Source organism: Alosa alosa, chromosome 15, assembly GCF_017589495.1.
Source record: "Alosa alosa isolate M-15738 ecotype Scorff River chromosome 15, AALO_Geno_1.1, whole genome shotgun sequence".
NCBI classification, from domain to species: Eukaryota; Metazoa; Chordata; class Actinopteri; order Clupeiformes; family Clupeidae; genus Alosa; species Alosa alosa.
Window position 1 is genome coordinate 17,234,304 of NC_063203.1, and position 18,787 is coordinate 17,253,090.

The 18,787-nt window shown below is 43.0% G+C and overlaps 1 protein-coding gene across 1 annotated transcript in view; it reads right to left on the bottom strand.

The window, feature by feature from the left end:
• Positions 1-9,365: 9,365 nt before the first annotated feature.
• The window catches only part of clmpb (CXADR like membrane protein b), a 63,589-nt gene continuing 54,167 nt past the window's right edge, over positions 9,366-18,787 (bottom strand). The window contains exons 4-7 of the mRNA XM_048265025.1: positions 18,151-18,318; positions 16,332-16,448; positions 15,231-15,378; positions 9,366-14,015 (exon numbers count right to left, since the gene is read on the bottom strand). Of these exons, the coding sequence (XP_048120982.1) occupies positions 13,673-14,015; positions 15,231-15,378; positions 16,332-16,448; positions 18,151-18,318 (776 nt within the window). The 3' untranslated portion in view covers positions 9,366-13,672. The remainder of the gene's footprint in view (positions 14,016-15,230; positions 15,379-16,331; positions 16,449-18,150; positions 18,319-18,787) is intronic.

The following is an 18,787-nucleotide window of genomic DNA, read 5'->3' on the forward strand; positions in this document are numbered from 1 at the left end:
CGACTATGCTGAAATAATGTACAACAACAGAACACTTATCAAGACAAAATTAAAATGACTATGATAAATGGATTCTGCTGATCATCCACAGAAACATTTTATTACCACAGTATATTACAGGCACAACAATTGACTGAGACAACAATCTAAAACTTGCAGCAAAGTTGCTCCAACTAAAGTTTTCGGCAACAACTTCAGAGGCAAATGCAAGGACTTGCAAACTAGCCTACTAATTTGTGTGCTGGCTGGCTTGCACTCCTATACCTATTTATTTATTTATGTATTTATTTATTTATTTGGATGGCCCAACAACTTGTGAGTAATATTAAACAAGGTGACACTGTGAGGAACTGAATATTATGTGTACTTATGTGTTAGTAGCTCTAACGAAAGAGCTTGTCCTCCGTTTTTTCCCCCTTCTCATTAACGTCAGACCAAAATCTAGGCTACTTACGAATGTTGCTTTCTGACATTTCCGGGGGAGCTCGCTTTCCCGCGCTGGTGCTGGAACTGCTGGAAAGGTCGAAAGGAAAGACTCTTGAGCAGACTGTCCTCTGCAGGCTCCTCCAGTTTGAGCTGTGGAATGAGATGTCCAAAAGCCATTCCTACGGCACAGGCGTGGATGCTCCTCAGCAAAACTTATGCGGTAACGGTATGTTTTCTTGAGCTACAGTAGTCCTTTTGCCATCAGGCTTTCATTAATTTGGCATTTCTGACACGTATTCCCTGCACCGTTTGTAGGTAGGCTACGTATCCCATTTTAATGTTGAGATCGAATGGACATATTCTAAGTAGGCTACATTGCATAGCATAGTCGGTAGGTTGGCAGGTGTACGGGTAGGCTACACATCCCCTCCCTCGCTATCCTGTCGGGGATGCGTTGGGGGGGCAACAGAGGTGCGTGTGCACAACGGTCTGGGATGAAATTTGGGAGATGTCAGTCAAGCACACGGCATTGTTTGATCCACAGCACAATAATCTGCTCTTGAGCCATCGCTTACTGTATGTGAAAGTTGTAGAATACCATGGAATTATGAAATAGCAATTGATAAAAGTAGGTGTACAGATTGGTCATTATTTCTGAGAAAATTACGCACTGCCTTCTGCCTCCGCCCAGGTGCCCTTCGTCTCCTGTTGCATTTGATCAGTGCTATGGGTAACTATTTAACTATTTTAATTGCTATTTAACTAACTGGGTAATGCTACTAGCTACTACAAGGGGGTCATACATGATCTTATGTGATCATGCAAACATATTTGATACTTTGCAACAATATCTGGACTTATTTTTTATACCAATGAATGCACATATGTGCATATGATTATAGTCGTGGTCAGGGTTGGGTTGTAACGGATTACATGTAATCTGGATTACGTAATCAGATTACAAAAATCAAGTAACTATAATCAGCCCAGATTACAATAAAAAAATTGTGTAATCAGATTAGTTACATTGTTGGGGATTGCCTGATTACATTTTATCATGCAAACAATGCAACTTTTTTATGATAGCCTAGCTATCTTATAATTTGACAAGCTTCGCGCTTGCCGGTTCGATCACCGACCAGTAGAAAAAATGTGGGCGGGGGAAGTGGTTGAGTACTGCTCTCCCATGCCCACATCCACGGCTGAAGTGCCTTTGAGTAAGGCACCTAACCCCTCACTGCTCCGGGTTGGTGTGTGCTTCACCTCACTGTGTGCTCATTGTGTGCTTCATCTCACTGTGTGTTGACTGTGTGCTCTGTGTGCTTCACTAATTCACGGATTGGGAGACCAAATTTCCCTCACGGGATCAAAAGAGTATCTATACTTACATACTAACTTATTTACTATTGGTGCAGATCTCTCGGCACACTGCCTGATATTTTCCTTCTAATCTTAAAGTGCCCATATTATGAAAAAATCACTCTTTCTTGGATTTGATGTGTTATTGTGTGTCTCTGGTGCTTCCACATGCATACAAACTTGAAAAAAAAAAAAAAATCAATATTCCCACCCACCACCTCCTTTTAGGGCAATTACGTTACGTGAATATAATGGAAACCTATATGGAGCTGCATCGAAGTGGGCAGGGAAAAGGATTTATACTTAGGCTACTAAATCGTTGAACAAACGTGAATAAAAGGCACAAAATAAGGTTGGTGTAAGAGTTATCTGTTTGTTCATGGGATTCATTCTAATTCCATCACTTACATATTTCCTACAACTAGGTGAGATAGCTAAGCTTATGTTGTAGGCTACTGAAGTTTCACTGTTAGATAGCTAGCTAGCAAGCTAACCGTTTTACATAGAGATTATGGTAGGCTAAGTGTTAGCTACGGGCTATACTATGTAAAACGAAGGTGTAGTAGATGTTAGGGGATTTTGAATTGGCGTGTTTCAGAGGTTGCATAATCAACACCCCACCACTCCACACCAAGCATACGAGTTCAACTGTTTTTTAAGCCTACAAATCTCAGAAAATAATGTAGATACAAGCTTAAACCTTTGCACAGTAGTTGTTGGGTAATGGAGTGGGGCGTGGGTAAGTAAGCAGCAGCTCATTAATATGTAATGAGCAGCAGAAACAGCACACTTTGACAGGGACTGAAAAAGAGTGTAATAGAGGTAGGTACGAATCTTTTCCTACAAGCTATTTCCAGCAAACAACTTCAGAAACATGTTTTCTGGAACTCATAGACCTATTTTAACTTGTTGAAAAATAGTCATAATATGGGCACTTTAACGTAGCCTCTTGTTATGTTGAGAAAATAATTTTCTCACTCCCACGATTGAAATGTACATGGTGTCATTCAATCTCAGGCCATGTCCCTGGGTCAAAAAAATCCAGCGAAAGCTAAATTCATTGTCCAGGTGTGCCCTTATAAAGGTTAAGCTGAGTTGTGCATGTTTGGAGAATAGTGATCCATGATCACATCCATGATGACTAAGTGATCAATTTTGGGATGGGGTGAAAATTTCAACCACCAAAACACCACCCCCAAAGTGGATAATAGCTATAGAAATGTATTACTTTTGGGTGTTTTTCAGACAATGGGACCTGGTGACCTCAAAGTAAATGGTAACACTAAAACAAGGGGCTACTTTAAGATTTTTGGAGGAAAAGATCAGTTAATTCACACAGGAATGCTTTAGTCAGAGCAAAGAGATTTCTTAGATGTAATGAAATAATAAATAGAAATATAGAATGAGAATTCTTTCATCAATTTAGTGGTGGTGTCTTTTACTTAAGGGACATATTTATTGAAGTAATCTAAAAGTAATCCTAAAGTAATTAGATTACGTTACATGATTTTAGTAATTCAACTGATTACGTTACTGATTACAAATTGCCATGTAATTTGTAGTCAGTAATGGATTACATTTCAAAGTAATCTGACCCAACCCTGGTTGTGGTTGTAATTTGTTCAACCATCAATGGCATAAGATACAGTAGAATGGCACATGAAAATGAGAAAAAACTATATTATATACATTATTGTTTAAAAGAAAACATACACATATCACCCCATGTGTTCATGAATTTGTACATATATTAGAATGGCAGGAATTGATGCCATGTTGACTCCATGGATACAGCCTTGGTACAGTAGGTACGGCTGCTCTTTAAGTTTGCAGTAGCCTAGGCTATGTAAGCCTTTCACATCAAAAGGAGGACGATTCTAAAGCTATAATGATGTAATTCTGAAGAAATAACTAGATGTACCGCAGAGCGGTACAAAATATGACCGCCGCCCAGTCCAGCACATGTTTTCCACAAAAATAAGTCACGCTGAAAGGCATATATGATTCTAACTGTCTCACTGAATTGCATTATGCACACTCAATTCTCACTGGTATCTGCTAGACAACAAGTACCAAAACATGATTAGTTCATAGATTTCACATGTAATATACATTTTATACAACCCCACCCCCATCTTCCCTTTTCATAATTCTGAGAAATTCTTGAATTGTGTGCATGTGTGCGTGTGCATGTTTATGTTTATGTGTGTGTGGGTGTGTGGGTGGGTGTGTGTGCGCTTGTGTGTTTGCCTGTTTATGTGCCTGTGTGTGTGCATGTGCATGCATGCGTATATATGTCTACTGTGTGAGTATGTGTCATACGTAGGATTACTGTGAATGTATGTGTGTGCGTGTGTATCTGTTTATGCACATGTGTGCATATAGAATGACCCCTGGAGGCAAACAAAAAATTAGTCATCCTAGGCCCTACGGTTCTCAAGATATTCACAGAAAACTGTGTCTGCCCTACCCTCCTTTCGGAGGTCCAGTCCAGCGGGGGGGCTACAGATCAAAATGAAAAGTGATGGTTCCATGCTATCCATGTGGGGTTACATGCCCACCAACTTTCGTGTATCCCAGTCTTTCAGTGTCCCGGGAATCCTTGTTGGTGTACGGTCACTAAATGTACACATAAATTATTTTATTGTAAGGCCCCCCATGAACGAACGTCCACGAAACTTGGCATGCATTCGGAGGGTGTCATAATGATCCTACACTTTCAATTTCGTGCAGTTTTGACCATGTCAGCCAGAGATATTGTGATGAAAACACCTAATGTTTTGCTTTTTAATTTTTAACTAGGTGGCTTATACATGAAATAAGTGGTAATGGGATAGGTTGACATGCCCCCTTAAGACCAACATACAAAAAAGGTGGACCTCCTAGGCCCTACGGTTCTCGAGATATTTACAGAAAACTGTCTCCGGCCACCTACAGGCCAGTTGGTGTATAGTAACATAAATTAATTTATTGTGTGGCCCCCCATGAACGGAATTCCACGAAACTTGGCGTGCATTCAGAGGGTGTTATAATGATCCTACACTTCCAATTTCGTACAGTTTTGACTATGTTAGGTCACAGATACCTGCGATTACAACACCTCATTTTTACTTTTTTGTGTTTAACTAGGTGGCACTATACATGAAATGAGTGGTTATGGAATGGGTTGACATGGCCCTTTGAGATCAACATACAAAAAAAAATGGTCCTCCTAAACCCTACGGTTCTCGAGATATTCACAGAAAACTGTGTCTGTCCTACCCTCCTTTCGGGGGGTCCAGTCCAGCGGGGGCTACAGATCAAAACGAAAAAAGGAGGTTCCATGCTATCCATGTGGGGTTACATGCCCACCAAGTTTCGTGTACCCCGGTCTTACAGTGTCCCGGGAATCCTTGACAGAAATTTGGACATGCGGAAAAAAAAAAAAAAAAATCTGACTAAACCTATTTGACCGCCGCTTCGTTGCGCGGCGGTCATAATAACAAATACCATACTAAGTCATGACTTAAAGGGGACCTTGGCAACTATTTCAACGTAATAAACCTGTTTAGAAATCATTTGGATGGGTAAATGACCTGTTCCGGTGAAAATGGTGACTTTCCCCGCTGCCCCTAGCGTCCCCAGGCGGAAAACCAACCTTGCAACATTGAGACTACCGTCCTGGAAAGAGAAGTGAGAGACAAGAAACTTTTAAATCGTTGCGCGGCGGTCATAATGAAAAGCCTTCGGTTTCACATGCGCCTTCATCAGTGCATCATTGTTGAATGTATTTTTGAAACAACATCTCAATATTACACCTTTAAAGATCTAGCATTATTATGGTGTTGTTCTTGGAAACAACATTGGCTAGGCAATGATACAACATCTGAAAGTAGTTGACCTGTCGCTAAGCCCCGCCCCCCATTGTTACCGTGTGAAAACTTGGACAAACAAACCAGACTTGATTAGAAATACGTTGTGGACAATGGCAGCTGACAGTATATGAAAGCAGGCTTTGAGGACGTTTGGATCGATAAAAGGATTTGCTTTCCTCCAGAAGCTATTAAAATGGACTTAATTATGCTATGGAGGGGTGTATTCAAAACGTTAGAATACAAACAAGGTGACAAGCAGTTGTGGCGAGTAGCCGTGCAAATCACCGTGCAAAACCCACTGAAATTAATGCTAGCTAGCTAGCTAGTGGAAGACTGATACTAAAATATGCTAGGTTACGTTAATATTTGATGTAGTAAGAATATAGTAGTTGGTTAATGAACATTTTCATCTTGGGATTTAACAGGGAACCTGTGCCCACGTTGTTGGCTTAGTAGCCTACATTACGTCGAGCTGTTGCAAATGCGAGAGACGTCCTGTAGGCTACTGTTGGTGAAAATATACCCCGTTTTCTAGCCTCTCGGGGTACCGGCTATCAGTATTACACGTCCCCCATGCAAAGCGTTTGAACATGGTTATACGTCGGGTTTTTTAATTAATAAACTCCATAAATAACCATTAATTTGTCATGTTATGCCTTCTCCCTGTTGTTTCCTATGGAGTTGTCCGAGCTGATGTCCGAGTCCCGTTGAGGCTGGACTGTCATTGGCTCATAAGCGTTCTAAGGGTGGCGCTTAGCGACAGGTCAATTGTGGTGAATAATTACTTAATATTAATCTTAGACTGGCAAACTTAAGAAAACTCAGGAATCAGGTTTATTCTGTTACAAGCAGAGAGGGTACAAAAAATGGTCTATGGTCTATGTAGCCTAGGCAAGGCCATGGCCTCTGTTGGATCACCCTCTCTCTCTTCTTCAGTTTCCCATCCTTCTAATCTTAGTCTGACAAACATTGCAAGCTAATCACTTTTGTATGGGTTAAACAAAGAAAGAAATGGCGCCAAAACAAACCCACATGATTGGTTCTCCAGTTGGCATCAGACACACCTACTCACACACCTACTTCACACCTATCCATTCTTATCAGAATAGCATGAGGAGAGATTATCATATATATCAGAAATATCACTTATAGAATGTTCCAAACATTCTCACAATCATTGTACTGAATGTTCCAAACAATCATTACATCATTGTACTGAGACTATTACAATGATACCAAACATGAATATATTTACATTTCATGACACATGGATACATTATATCAAGGTAACATCATTTGTCTTGTGGACCTGATAGCCCTTAGAACCAGTACATTAGCATTTCATTGGGAGAGGGGAGGGTGTCTTTGTTTTAAACCAAGAAGGGCCACATGGCCAACTGAAACTAGTCTAGAAATTAAATGATTAATAATTTTAACCGTAAAATTATTGCTATCACATCTCTCTCTAACAAAGATTGAGTTAAAAAAGGTGTCCTTACTCCTTTGCTTCACTGCCAAAGCTTTACAGCCCTAATAAGATGTAAATCTGAGGCAATTGAGCATCTACCAAGTGGAATAATGTCTGATGTCTCCATGTGTATTTTAAAGTGGATAATGCCAAGCACCTGTTAAAAATAGCATCTTATTAACCTCTCCGCTTGACTTTATGGTGGCTCTGTAATTAGTGTGTTCGTCAGACAGTGAAATCTACTTTTAAATGTGGGCCATGGCGCACTGTTCATTATCCACTGAGAATCACCACAGAAGACAGAAAAAAAGGGCTATGCGTTTTTCGGGAACCATGAAAGAATTCACACCTATCCATTCTTAGGTGTATACATGAAGTTAACTTCTCTGTATAGTAGTAATCAGTTGTTAATAAAAAAATAGTTTTCTTGTTACTCGCTTTAATAGCAAATTACACCTTTCTTTCTAAGGGATCGGTTAGATGCAGGGTTGTAACTGAGCAAAGCCTCAATGCAAATCAGACAAGTTTCAGCTTTTAACGATAACCTTTCAGTGTACCATTTTAAAGCCTAAAGGGTCTATTTCAGTTCAGTTGTAAATGCCTATTCTGTCTCACTCAAAACTGCACCAATTGACATCATTTCACTCTCTAATGTTATCATCCAAAAACTGACCCTAGGTTGTTGCTTCCCTTGAAGGTCACCCACAAGGTAAGGTGTTGCATAATAAAGCTTATAATTGTATTATGATGGATGGATCGCAAATGGTCTCCGAAGCATTATGAAAAGACAAACCTTCTAAAATGTTTTGTGTAGATACAGGGATTTTATTGCATTTGCTCACAATTTGGATGGTCTGACATGTAAATCAGTACAGAATTAAATGGCACAGAATGCAAGAAATGTTGAAATGTGGATTTACTTGCATGGAAATAATAGGAATATCTTTCCATCCTTATCTAATAGTACATTCATGAAGGGTGCCTATTTTTAGTTACTTTCAGTCTTATACACAGTAGTACCGGTATACACAATGTAATATAATCTCTCTCTCTAGTCAAGTCAAGTTTATTTATATAGCACATTTCAAACACAGGGGTCATTCAATTGTGCTTTACAGAAACATAGTGCAGATTCATTGTGTGTAATGAATATACAGTAAAGTCATCAGTCAATATTCAATGTCTTATTTAGCTGAGTTTACAAGCAGACTGTTAATCCATTAAAAGTGTTCTTTTCCCCTTTCCTAGGGATCACTAACACTAGGGGGCACACTTTTATAAGATACCACAGACGCAAAGACAACTCGTGCTCGATTTCCGAGCATAATTTATCTCCATAATACCGGTACCTTTGATAAATTTATACAAAGAGAGAGAACAAGGACTCTGTGCCAAACACACTGCTGAGTTAGTCATCTCATAGAACTGGCCATAATAAAGAAATGTTCTTTGACTCTCTTGTCATATGCTTTAGTGCATGTTGCCTGCAAAAGCCAGCTGGAACATTTAGCTTGTATTTCTTTTAGTTTGTGTCCGCACACTGGCCAGCCCACTGTGTTATTGATTTTGTTTTCTTTTCAAGGAAAGGACAAGGTAATTTTGAAACTCCAAAGGTGTTTCACTAAACACCTACAAACTACTTTTCCCTTTTTCTTCGACCAGCTCACTGTTAATCCTGAGATTGCTGTCATGAGGTGTGGATGGCATGCTGTGAGAAAACTTTTGAGTTTGTATTTAATGAATCTGCTCAAACCTAATATGTTATGAAATTAACAGATCGATAAATATCCAAACTTGTGTTACATGATACTTTTAAATGAGGTAATGTTAGAACTATTTTTGGTATGTGACATTTCTGAAAGAGTTATAGACTGAAATCAATAGCAGAGACAGGAATATCAATGACGACTGCCAAAATCTTCCCATAAAATTGTTATATATATTATGCATGACAGTGACTATGAATTCAATTATATAAACAGGGTTTATACACGAATAATTGAAATCTTTAGTGTCAAACAGTGGTTGTGTAAAATATAGAATATATTAGTGTATGTCAAGAAAAAATAAGTTTATATGCTTATATTATGTCAATGCATTTTAAGCTGTGCTGAGAATTTGAGACCAACATAGAAAACTGACTAGTTTAGAAATGCTTGGATCATTGCCATTCCAAACCAGCAGACAGACTACCACTAAATGTTGTATCAATCCCAAATAAGTATTTGTGCATCTGAATGAAACAGTACCAAGCCAGATAACTTGTCATTGGATATTTTATTTGCAAATGAAGTCGTAATAACTCAGAATCCGTAAAAATATACATTTTTTACTTGTGAATGACATATTTACATGGATGGATTTTCTTCAAACAAACATACAGGTTACAAAAACAAAAGGGAATTAATAGTGAAAGAAAAATAATAATAATAATGGTAGTTTGTGTTTCCCTTAAATTCACTGTGAAAAGTAGATTCTCCATCCAAATCTCCAGATGAGTTTGACCAAACAATTTAAACCAAAACAAAAAAGTGCTCATACTGTAACTTAACATAGCATGGTACCTAGAATCATACCATTTGAGCCTGACAAGAAAAAAATGAAAGTGGAGAAATAAACTATGATTGCAACAACTGCCCATAATATATTTACAGTTATAGGGTTTTTTAGCAGAATACAGGTATAAACACCAAAGCAAAGCATTCCCAATGTCTGCTCAATCACTGTAGACATGCAGCAATCACTGCTTAACTGCTGGAAGGGCTTCCCCATTTCCAACTTAGTTTCCTTATGATACACATTCGGTCTTTCTGTAGAGGCAGAGGATTCAATCCGGAATCATTAAAACCATACCAGAATGCAGTGGCCAACAAAAACAATTCCCAAAAGAATAATGTGGCTACATAGGATTGTTTTTTTTTTTTTGTAATCAAACATACTGATTGAACAAAGAACTTCAGCAGCTTTCTGTTTTTGTTTTGTATTCGTAAGAAGAGGTCTTCAAAGTGATGCAAAGTACCACTTGAAACACTGGCAGCAGTAAAGTGGAAAGTAGACAAGAGGTTGAAAAAACATCACATTTGAAATCTCCATGGTGCTCCGACATCCCCCCACCCCCCCCACCCCCAAAAAGATTAATTGTGTGAAAAACCGCACCGGTTTGCCTGCTGCAGATGGCCAGAGAAGCGATCGAGGGCTCATAAATGAGCGAATATGCCACCTGAGACTGCTGCTTGCCTGAAGACGTTCAACGAACCGTCGAAGGACGGAGGGGGAGGAGAGGAGGGGAAAAAAAGCTGAAACACAAGCATTCTTTCACTCTTTTTCTTCCCTCTCTCTCTCTCTCTCTCTCTCTAAGACTGTCAGACAAGCACCAGGGGCCCTGCACGCCTTGGAGAGCTGGCCTGGCCCTGGCACACCCTTAACTGGGGATGGAGTGCTTACGCTCCACTCCTGGCCTGTCCCTGCTTTGCTCTTCTGTTTATACAGGTTTCCCCTTGTTTGGACGGCGGGGGCTAAGACGGGGCTCGTCTCCGAGGGCTCTGTCCGGGGGACAAGGCCTCCTTTGTGCTCCCGTCAGGAGACGGCGACTATCACTCACTCTTAAACCTTTGCGACATTCCATCCATCACGTTTATTCTGAAGGAAAAGAGGACCAACAGGGTGACGCCTGTCAGGAATGGAGGGAGTGCATGTTTATGTTTGTGGTGGGTGTGAAAGAGAGAGAGAGAGAGAGAAAGTGCATGTGTGTGTAAATGAGAGTGTGTGTCTGTCGGGAAGTGAAATACGCAATTACAGACTGTAGCTGTGGGAGACAGTTAAATCATGGAAAGAACAGAGCACTGCTATATTGAAACACACCACCACCACAGACTGGAATGCATGCGATTGGTTTCCACAGAGTAGGCTGTGTATGAGTTATGGACAGCTCCGCCCCACACACACTGACACACACACACACACACACAGACGCACATGCACACAAACAACGTACACAGACACACAAACACACGCACACACACACACACACACACACACACACACACAGACGCACATGCACACAAACACGTACACACACACACACACCATACACAGATGCACGTGCACGCAAACACATACACACACACCACAGTCACTTGTGAAGATTGCTGCTGGTGAAACGAAATTGTTTTGAAAAAGGCATATAAAGTCAAACAGAGCAGATGAACAATAACAAAAAAAAAGTCAGAGTGTTGCATTTCAAATAAAACCTCTTCTGATTGGTCAGCTCACTCTTTACATGATTCGTTATTGGTTGCTTACTTAATAAGTTACTAGTATGAGGGTAGCTATGATGACATCACTAATAACAACCCTAAGAAATTAACTCGCTGAATCAGAGGGCGTATCAGTAGCCTTCCCCTTTTTTCAGAAGACTTCCCCCTCTCAGTGTCCTCATTCCAGACCAGCGCTTGCCCTCTGCTACGGTTAAATTAAAAGGACACCCTGTGCGTATATCTATCTGTATGTACAATATAAAACAGCATTATGACTACAGAATGTACATTATTCATGTGTTGCAGATGACTGTATAGCTGAAAGACAGACCCGCTCTCTTCCTCAATGTGTCTCTTTCTGTCCATCTCTGTTCTGCTTGACCAGGCAGAGGCATTCGCAGCACTGGCTCGGCTTGTTTGATGTACTTATTTGATGTTCAGGCTTGAGAAAGAGAGATAGAGAGACAGAGAGAGAGAGACCCTTCTGGCCAAAGCTTTAACTGCCGCATCTGTTTGTGTACCGCCTGATAAGGACAGGAAATTAAATAACCAAAAAGGACAGTTGAGGGGGGTTGAATGTCTGGTGCTGGGTGGGATACAAAGGCACACAAAAATAGGCTAGCTTCTTTTTTTACCCCTCCCCCTCTCTCTCTCTCAAGTTACTTCTGTATCCTATCTGCACTGTGCAAGGTCTTACAGGGGATCTTCAGGGACACAGGTATAGACTCGTGCCAGGGTCTGGCTGAGGAAGAGAGGAGTCGTCCTGACAACAAGACAGCCATCTTGAGGTGGCCCATTGTCACGGGACCCCCCATAAGAGTACCATGGTGCACACACATTGCACTGTACATAATTCCCCTCGCTACGCATTCACACATCCACATTATTGTGAGATTAATATTCAAGGTCGTTTTGTGCCTTAACACTATCATGGATTACCTTTACATATTATTTTTAAAAAAAAAAAAACGAAAGAAAGAAATAGAAACAGAAAATATATAGTGTCCATCTTAGTTACACATTCATAGCATATCAGTCAGATTTTGGTTGAAGTACCGTTGAAAAATGAAGGAAAAAATAAAGCTATATAAGTAAACCGTGAACCATCTCGAACAGTTCGGGCACTTCTTCATTCAGTCATCTCAATAAACATGGTCTGCAAAAAATTAAAAAAGTACCATCCCACACAGGCCTAAATAAATCAAACAAAATCCCTTTTTCTCTTCGCCCAAAATCTTCAACCTGCAGTACAAAGAAAATGTTGCACAGCAAAAGACTTTTCAAACAGAATGTATACAATATGTCTGTCCAGAGGCTAAACATGGATAAAAACGTTCCTGTAACTGCGCAGTCAGCAGTGTGTGTGGGGCGAATGTCTGTTGAAACACCACAGAGGTCCTGCAACCTTTCTCAAGTACATGCTAAAGTCTCAGGTGGACGTTTTCATTTCGCTACTCAGTGGTAAAGAAAAAAAAAAAAAAAAAAAAACGACGACGCAAAAAAAACAGACTTGGGTGGGAGCGTCCAGTTTGTATGCTGGGTTGAGGGTGAGGTCGCGGCCAGGGAATGGTGGGGCTGGCTCAGCTGCTTGGCTGATCGGAGCAGAGAGAGTTTCTTTCTCTCCATTCCACTTCTCTTTCTCTGGTTGGTTAATGGGTGGAAGAGCAGAGTCTAGCTGCTCCTGCTGGGGGCAAAGGCTGTCGTTTCTACATCTCCTCATCCTCCTCCCCTATGACCCTCTTCACACACACACACACACACATACACCACCCCCACCGCTGTGACTCTGCCTTGCTTTATGCAGTAGACCTGCTCTTGACTTCGGCTCCCTTTGATTCGATAAATAAATAAACGCCACTTGGGGGATCTTTTCTGCTTCAACACATAACATTGCTTCCTTCCCATTCCTTCAAAGTTTAAACGACAAAAAAAGGAGAGCGAGAACAACAAACCCAAAAACTTTTTTAAATGAAAAAAGTTCAGCCTTTGCAGTGACTGGGGTGGAGTGGGGAGACGAGAATGAAAATGACTCGAGTCCTTTTTTTCCCGTTTTCATTTTATATAATTCAGAAGGGGGCAAGCACTTTGTATTTTCCCTTGTTAAAGTATGCATTCATTTAAATTTCTTGTTTTATATTATTTAATCATTTTTTTTTCCCATCTTTTGATTTTTTTTCTTTTTCATCTTGGTTGCATTTATTCTTTATTTTTCTATTTTTTTCTTTCTTCAGAAGAGAGTCTTTTGTCTTTCCTGGGATGGGAGGGCTACACTGTTTTGCCATGGCTGCGAGGTGACAGGACTGTCCTCCCTAGACAGTCTGAAAGGCCTTGCTCTGAGCTGGGACCATCACCCCGGTAGGCACCGCCAGCGTTCCAGGCATGTTCCGTGAGTTGAACTTGGGGGTGATCGGGGGCTCGGGGGTCTTGGACACTGCCTGGTTGTAGGTGGGGGGCGACTGGGGGAAGCCGGGGGGCTGGCCATTCTCCTTGAGGGCGGCCACGGCGGGCGGGCGGGGGCGGGGGACCCCACGGACGGCGCTGTTGTGTACCATGGACTGGGTGGAGGAGGCTCCGGAGCGCGAGCTGCCCGAGCGTGAGGACGACAGCGAGTTGGGCTTCACCAGCTTGGCCTTGGGCGCTTCCGCGTCCTCCCTGAGGTGGACAGAGAGCAGGTGGGGACAGAGCAGCACAGAGATGTATGAATAATTGAAACGGGCAGAGAAATCATCTTGCAGAATACACCTAGGTAAGAAAACATGCAAACATACAAACACCCACACTCTCACAGACATCATCGCACAAATCATCTCATCACGCACATCTACTCACATATGTAGGGCCACACATACTGTATGTGCTGAATGTTACAGATAAGCAGGATTCATATCACTTCTGTTGCCTACTCTTAATCACTTCAGCTGTTACCCTGCAAACATTTTGTAGCATAGCCTCATAGGCGTTTACGTCATAGGCCATGCATTATTTATTGAGGTCTGCGTTCTGCGTCGCAAGACCGTGTCAACGACAGGCTCTGGCGCTACAAAACAACAGCCGCTACAAACAACACACTTAATCCCTCTTTAATTCTGGGAAATCCAGGTGAGCTCGGCGCTTGGGCAGGCGCACGGGTGGGACCCCCACGGTGACGCGAACGAACACGCAACAAAAACAGAAAGTTGCCGTGTAAAAAAACGCCATTCCCCCCACTCCCTGGCCCCGCCTGGCTGTCTGCATTATTCAAACCAGCGTCATTCTCCCCCAACCCAGCTGCATTATTCACACGGACACTAAACTGTGACAAGGAACACGGGAAGTGCTAACACACGCGTCGGGGATCGGTGACTAAACGCATTACGGAGCATGTGGCTGGTTGCCTCAGCTGCTGTGGTCTGGGTCCTGATGAGCAGTGGCCCTCCAGATACTATCCCACAATCCCCTGAGCCTCACGTCACCACCCCGATCTGCTGCTGGTGGCAGAACCAGAGAGCGGGATTGGTTCCCTGGGCTGTGAGAAGGAGGGCATTATAGGGAAGCAATTGGGGGCAGCTGACCTTGTGGTAGCCATTTCACACATGGAAGTGCACAGTACGCAGACACACACACACACACACACACACACACACAAATGTCCACTGAGAGACACCTGGCTAAGTGTTAAATCGTAAGTGCTCCTTTAGGTGAATTCAGGTGAGAGACTATTAGATGACAGCGTACGAGAGAAAAGGGTGGAGAAGCAAAGATCATGGGAGAGAGACAAATAGCCGTAAAAAGAAAGAGAGAGAGCAAAAAGAGAGAGAAAGAGGGAGAGAGGGGAGGGAAGGGCGGCCACAGTGAAGAGCTGCCAGGCGGCCGAGCGAGAAGTCTCACCTGATCTCATTGGGGGTCTCCTCCTCCTCGTACTTCTTCTTCTCCTTCTTGCGGCACACCAGCCAGACGATGAGGATGATGAGCAACACGCCAAAGGAGCCGAAGGTGCCCACCACCGCCCCGGCAACCATGCCGATGCCCTGCACATCTGCACCCAATACAAGCCGATTACGAGAGCTCACAACACACTTTTTATCCACCATGTCAGAATAATCACCGCATTATTAAGTTAAACCTTTTTAATAGGCCATTGAGACCCCTCTTAGAGGTTCTAGCTGAACTGTTAAAACACTAGAACAGTATCCTATGTCTGGTTTATTCAGAGTTATGACACAATGTGCAATATGTAATAAAAGAATGAAGAGGAAATTTAATTTAACAGCAGGGAGCAGCCATCGGTTATGATTGTACTGGGACATAATTCTGTGCGGAGCTTTTCACTGTAATTTGTAGTGGATGGGGGCGGGCATGCGAGGCAGCACACTCACTCAAACAATCAAAGGCATGAGAAGGGGCCGACCGGGGCGAGTGAGCTAGCGGGCAGGCGGGCGGCTACACTTTATGTAACTCTCAACCTCCCTTTTCCCCCACGCTCCAAACATTAAATTCTCCAACAGTACCTTTCCCAAAAGCCATTAGCTGGGGACATTGAGAGATGGCTATTTGAGTGAAAGCAATGACCAATGGCCACCCTTTGAGTGGACTCAGTCCCCGATGTTGGGTTAGAGTGGGGCGAGCAAGAGAAAAGGAGAGAGAGAGAGAGAGTGAGGGAAAGAGAGTAAAGGAGAGCCAAGGAGGAGAGGAGAAGGGGAAGGTGTGTGTGAGGTGTGGGGGGCAGAAATGAGATTTTTCCGCTGCTCGGTGGAAGCTGCATTCATCCATCACGCTGTCCCGGCTGCTCCACTTGCCCTGAAGTGCTCTAAACCACTGATCCTGGATCACTGTCCCCCTCTCTGATCCCTAATATCCTCTATTAGGATGAAAGGGTGTGCGACTGATCCCAGAATGAGAGAGCGAGAGAGAAAGAGAGAGAGAGAAACAGAGAGAGTGAAGAGACTCTCAGCTCTTAATGAAGATGGGTGTGTAACCCCGACTACTCACAATGCACCTCGATGATGCAGTTCTCTTCGCCGACGTCGTTGCTGGCCGTGCAGCGGTAGGAGCCCGAGCTGTCTTGGGTCAGGTTCCTGAGGGTCACAATCTCGGGGTTCTTCAGATCTGTGAGGAGAGAAACAAACACAGAGGACATCAGAGGATATGAAATGAATAGCGAAGCCTCCCTGGGATACAAGAGTACTGACTATGTGTGGGTTTTAGCTGATGACACATGAGGCAACTTTTTGAGCAATGTTCCTAAGTATTGTTATGTGGCTTTGGCATGTTCCCACTGATATTGGGCAACAATTTCATTTCTGGAGAAGTCGAATCATCAGTAGGCAAGTCATTATGATCATCCAGCCTCTAGGTCGTCCTTATTTACAAAAATCAGCACTCTATGTTTTGTCTCTTATCCATCTCATGAGATACTCTTGAACTCAGCATGTGTCCAGCTATGGTCATTGGTTCGGAGCGAATGCCTTGGCGTTGTGGCTGTGGTCCGTGGTGAGCGGGGAGTGAGCCGTGGACTACTGGTTAGCACTCTGGACTTGTAACCGGAGGGTTGCCGGTTCGAGCCCCGACCAGTGGCCCACGGCTGAAGTGCCCTTGAGCAAGGCACCTAACCCCTCACTGCTTCCCGAGCGCCGCCGTTGTAGCAGGCAGCTCACTGCGCCGGGATTAGTGTGTGCTTCACCTCACTGTGTGCTGTTTGTGTTTCACTAATTCACCGATTGGGTTAAATGCAGAGATCAAATTTACCTCACGGGATCAAAAAAGTATATATACTTATATATTCTGTCAAATTGAGGGCTGCTCTCGGGTGAGGGGCTAAGGCTGAGCGGAGAAGGCTGGCCAGCCTTCACCTGACTCAGGTCTATTTTGCCTGAGCGCTGTCTGTCGCCGAGCGAGCGAGTGAGCGTGCCTGCCGTACGTGTCACTCTGATGCATGGCTCTTGGGGGAAAAGGGAGCAGAGGAGACGAACTGCAAATGTTTTCCAGCGCGCCCGCAAGCGCCAGGGCCTGTCTTCTGAGCATCCAACACCCCACCCCACCCCTCTCCTCTCCTCCTCCACCTCCTCGCTCCCATGATTGAGGAGGGAGCGGAGAGCGCTCGGAGAACTCGAGTGCTCGCGAGTGTTTGTCTGGAAGAGCGATGCGCCTAAACGATCCGCCGGGTCGCTTACTCATCCGGCACTGACAGGAACGTAACAGCATCCCCCACCCCCACACCTATTCCCATCCCATTCCGACTCAATCCACCAATGCCCCAAGCTCCCACCCCAAACCCCGGGTGATAAATAATGATGGACAGTGAGGTGCTTTATAGTCCAATGAAAACTAATTAGAGCGAACAGGTGTTGTTTCATGGTGGCTGTTAATTTTCAGCCTTTGCTCGGGCCATGTTCCATTGCTAATACACTTACTACCATCAGAAATTAATTATTTTCCCATAATTAATTTCTGCAGATTATAAAACCTATGAGCTGTAAACATAACTGGTCAAGGAGATGGTTGCTAGCATTAGCATAACTATTAGTGATTTTATTAGAGTAGAATGAAAGTCTATTTTTTCTTAAGGTCATGAACATGGCAGTTATGATTTTTAATAGCTGTTGTTCATTTGGACACATTCAAATCACAAATAACACCAATTCATACAGATAACTAACTGATTACTATTCACATATGAAAAAAGTCCACTCACAGTGAATCAACACTATTTATTGTGTCGAAATAAACATTCCTCATACCATTCATACTCCAGTAGGCCTACACCAGGCTCTTGCGCCATTCGAATCCTGGTAACACATTCTGCACTCACCCACTAGAGCCAGGGGGGGAAGCTTGGCGGTGCTCTTGCCCTTGTCCAGCACTCGCTCCCATTTGTAGTAGATGGGGTCGGAGCCGTCGGACGACTTGCAGCTCAGCTTCACGTCACTGCCCTCCACCAGGCGACCCTCCATCCAGCAGCGAGGCTTCGATGGCTTCACTGAGAGGGGACAGGAAGCAGACACCTGATCACAACTACATGCAGGGACAGAATTATGTACTGCATGTTGCTTGAATGTTTTCTGTACATTGTCTTTTGTTTGAATAATGCAAGCTTGAGTGAGTTTGGACTGGACCCAACATCTTGTTTCTGACTGTGGAATTGCTCAAAATATATACTCAGTGAAGAGAAAAAAAAGAAAATCTAGCAGGGAATGTGAGTCTGTGACACTTTGTGTAGTACAAGAAAATCAACAACAGCCAGGGGACAATATAAATAAAAAACATCCGCCCTCAACTTGAGCAACACAGGCATTTCCACACAGACAAGGGGACACTTAACATGCCTGGAGGCTAAATCCAGTTAGCCCTGCCAAGACAAACCATAAAAAGCATAACCACTGTTGAAGTCGATAGCATCTATGAGATATGCAAGATACCTGACAAAAGACACGTCTGCAACATTTTTA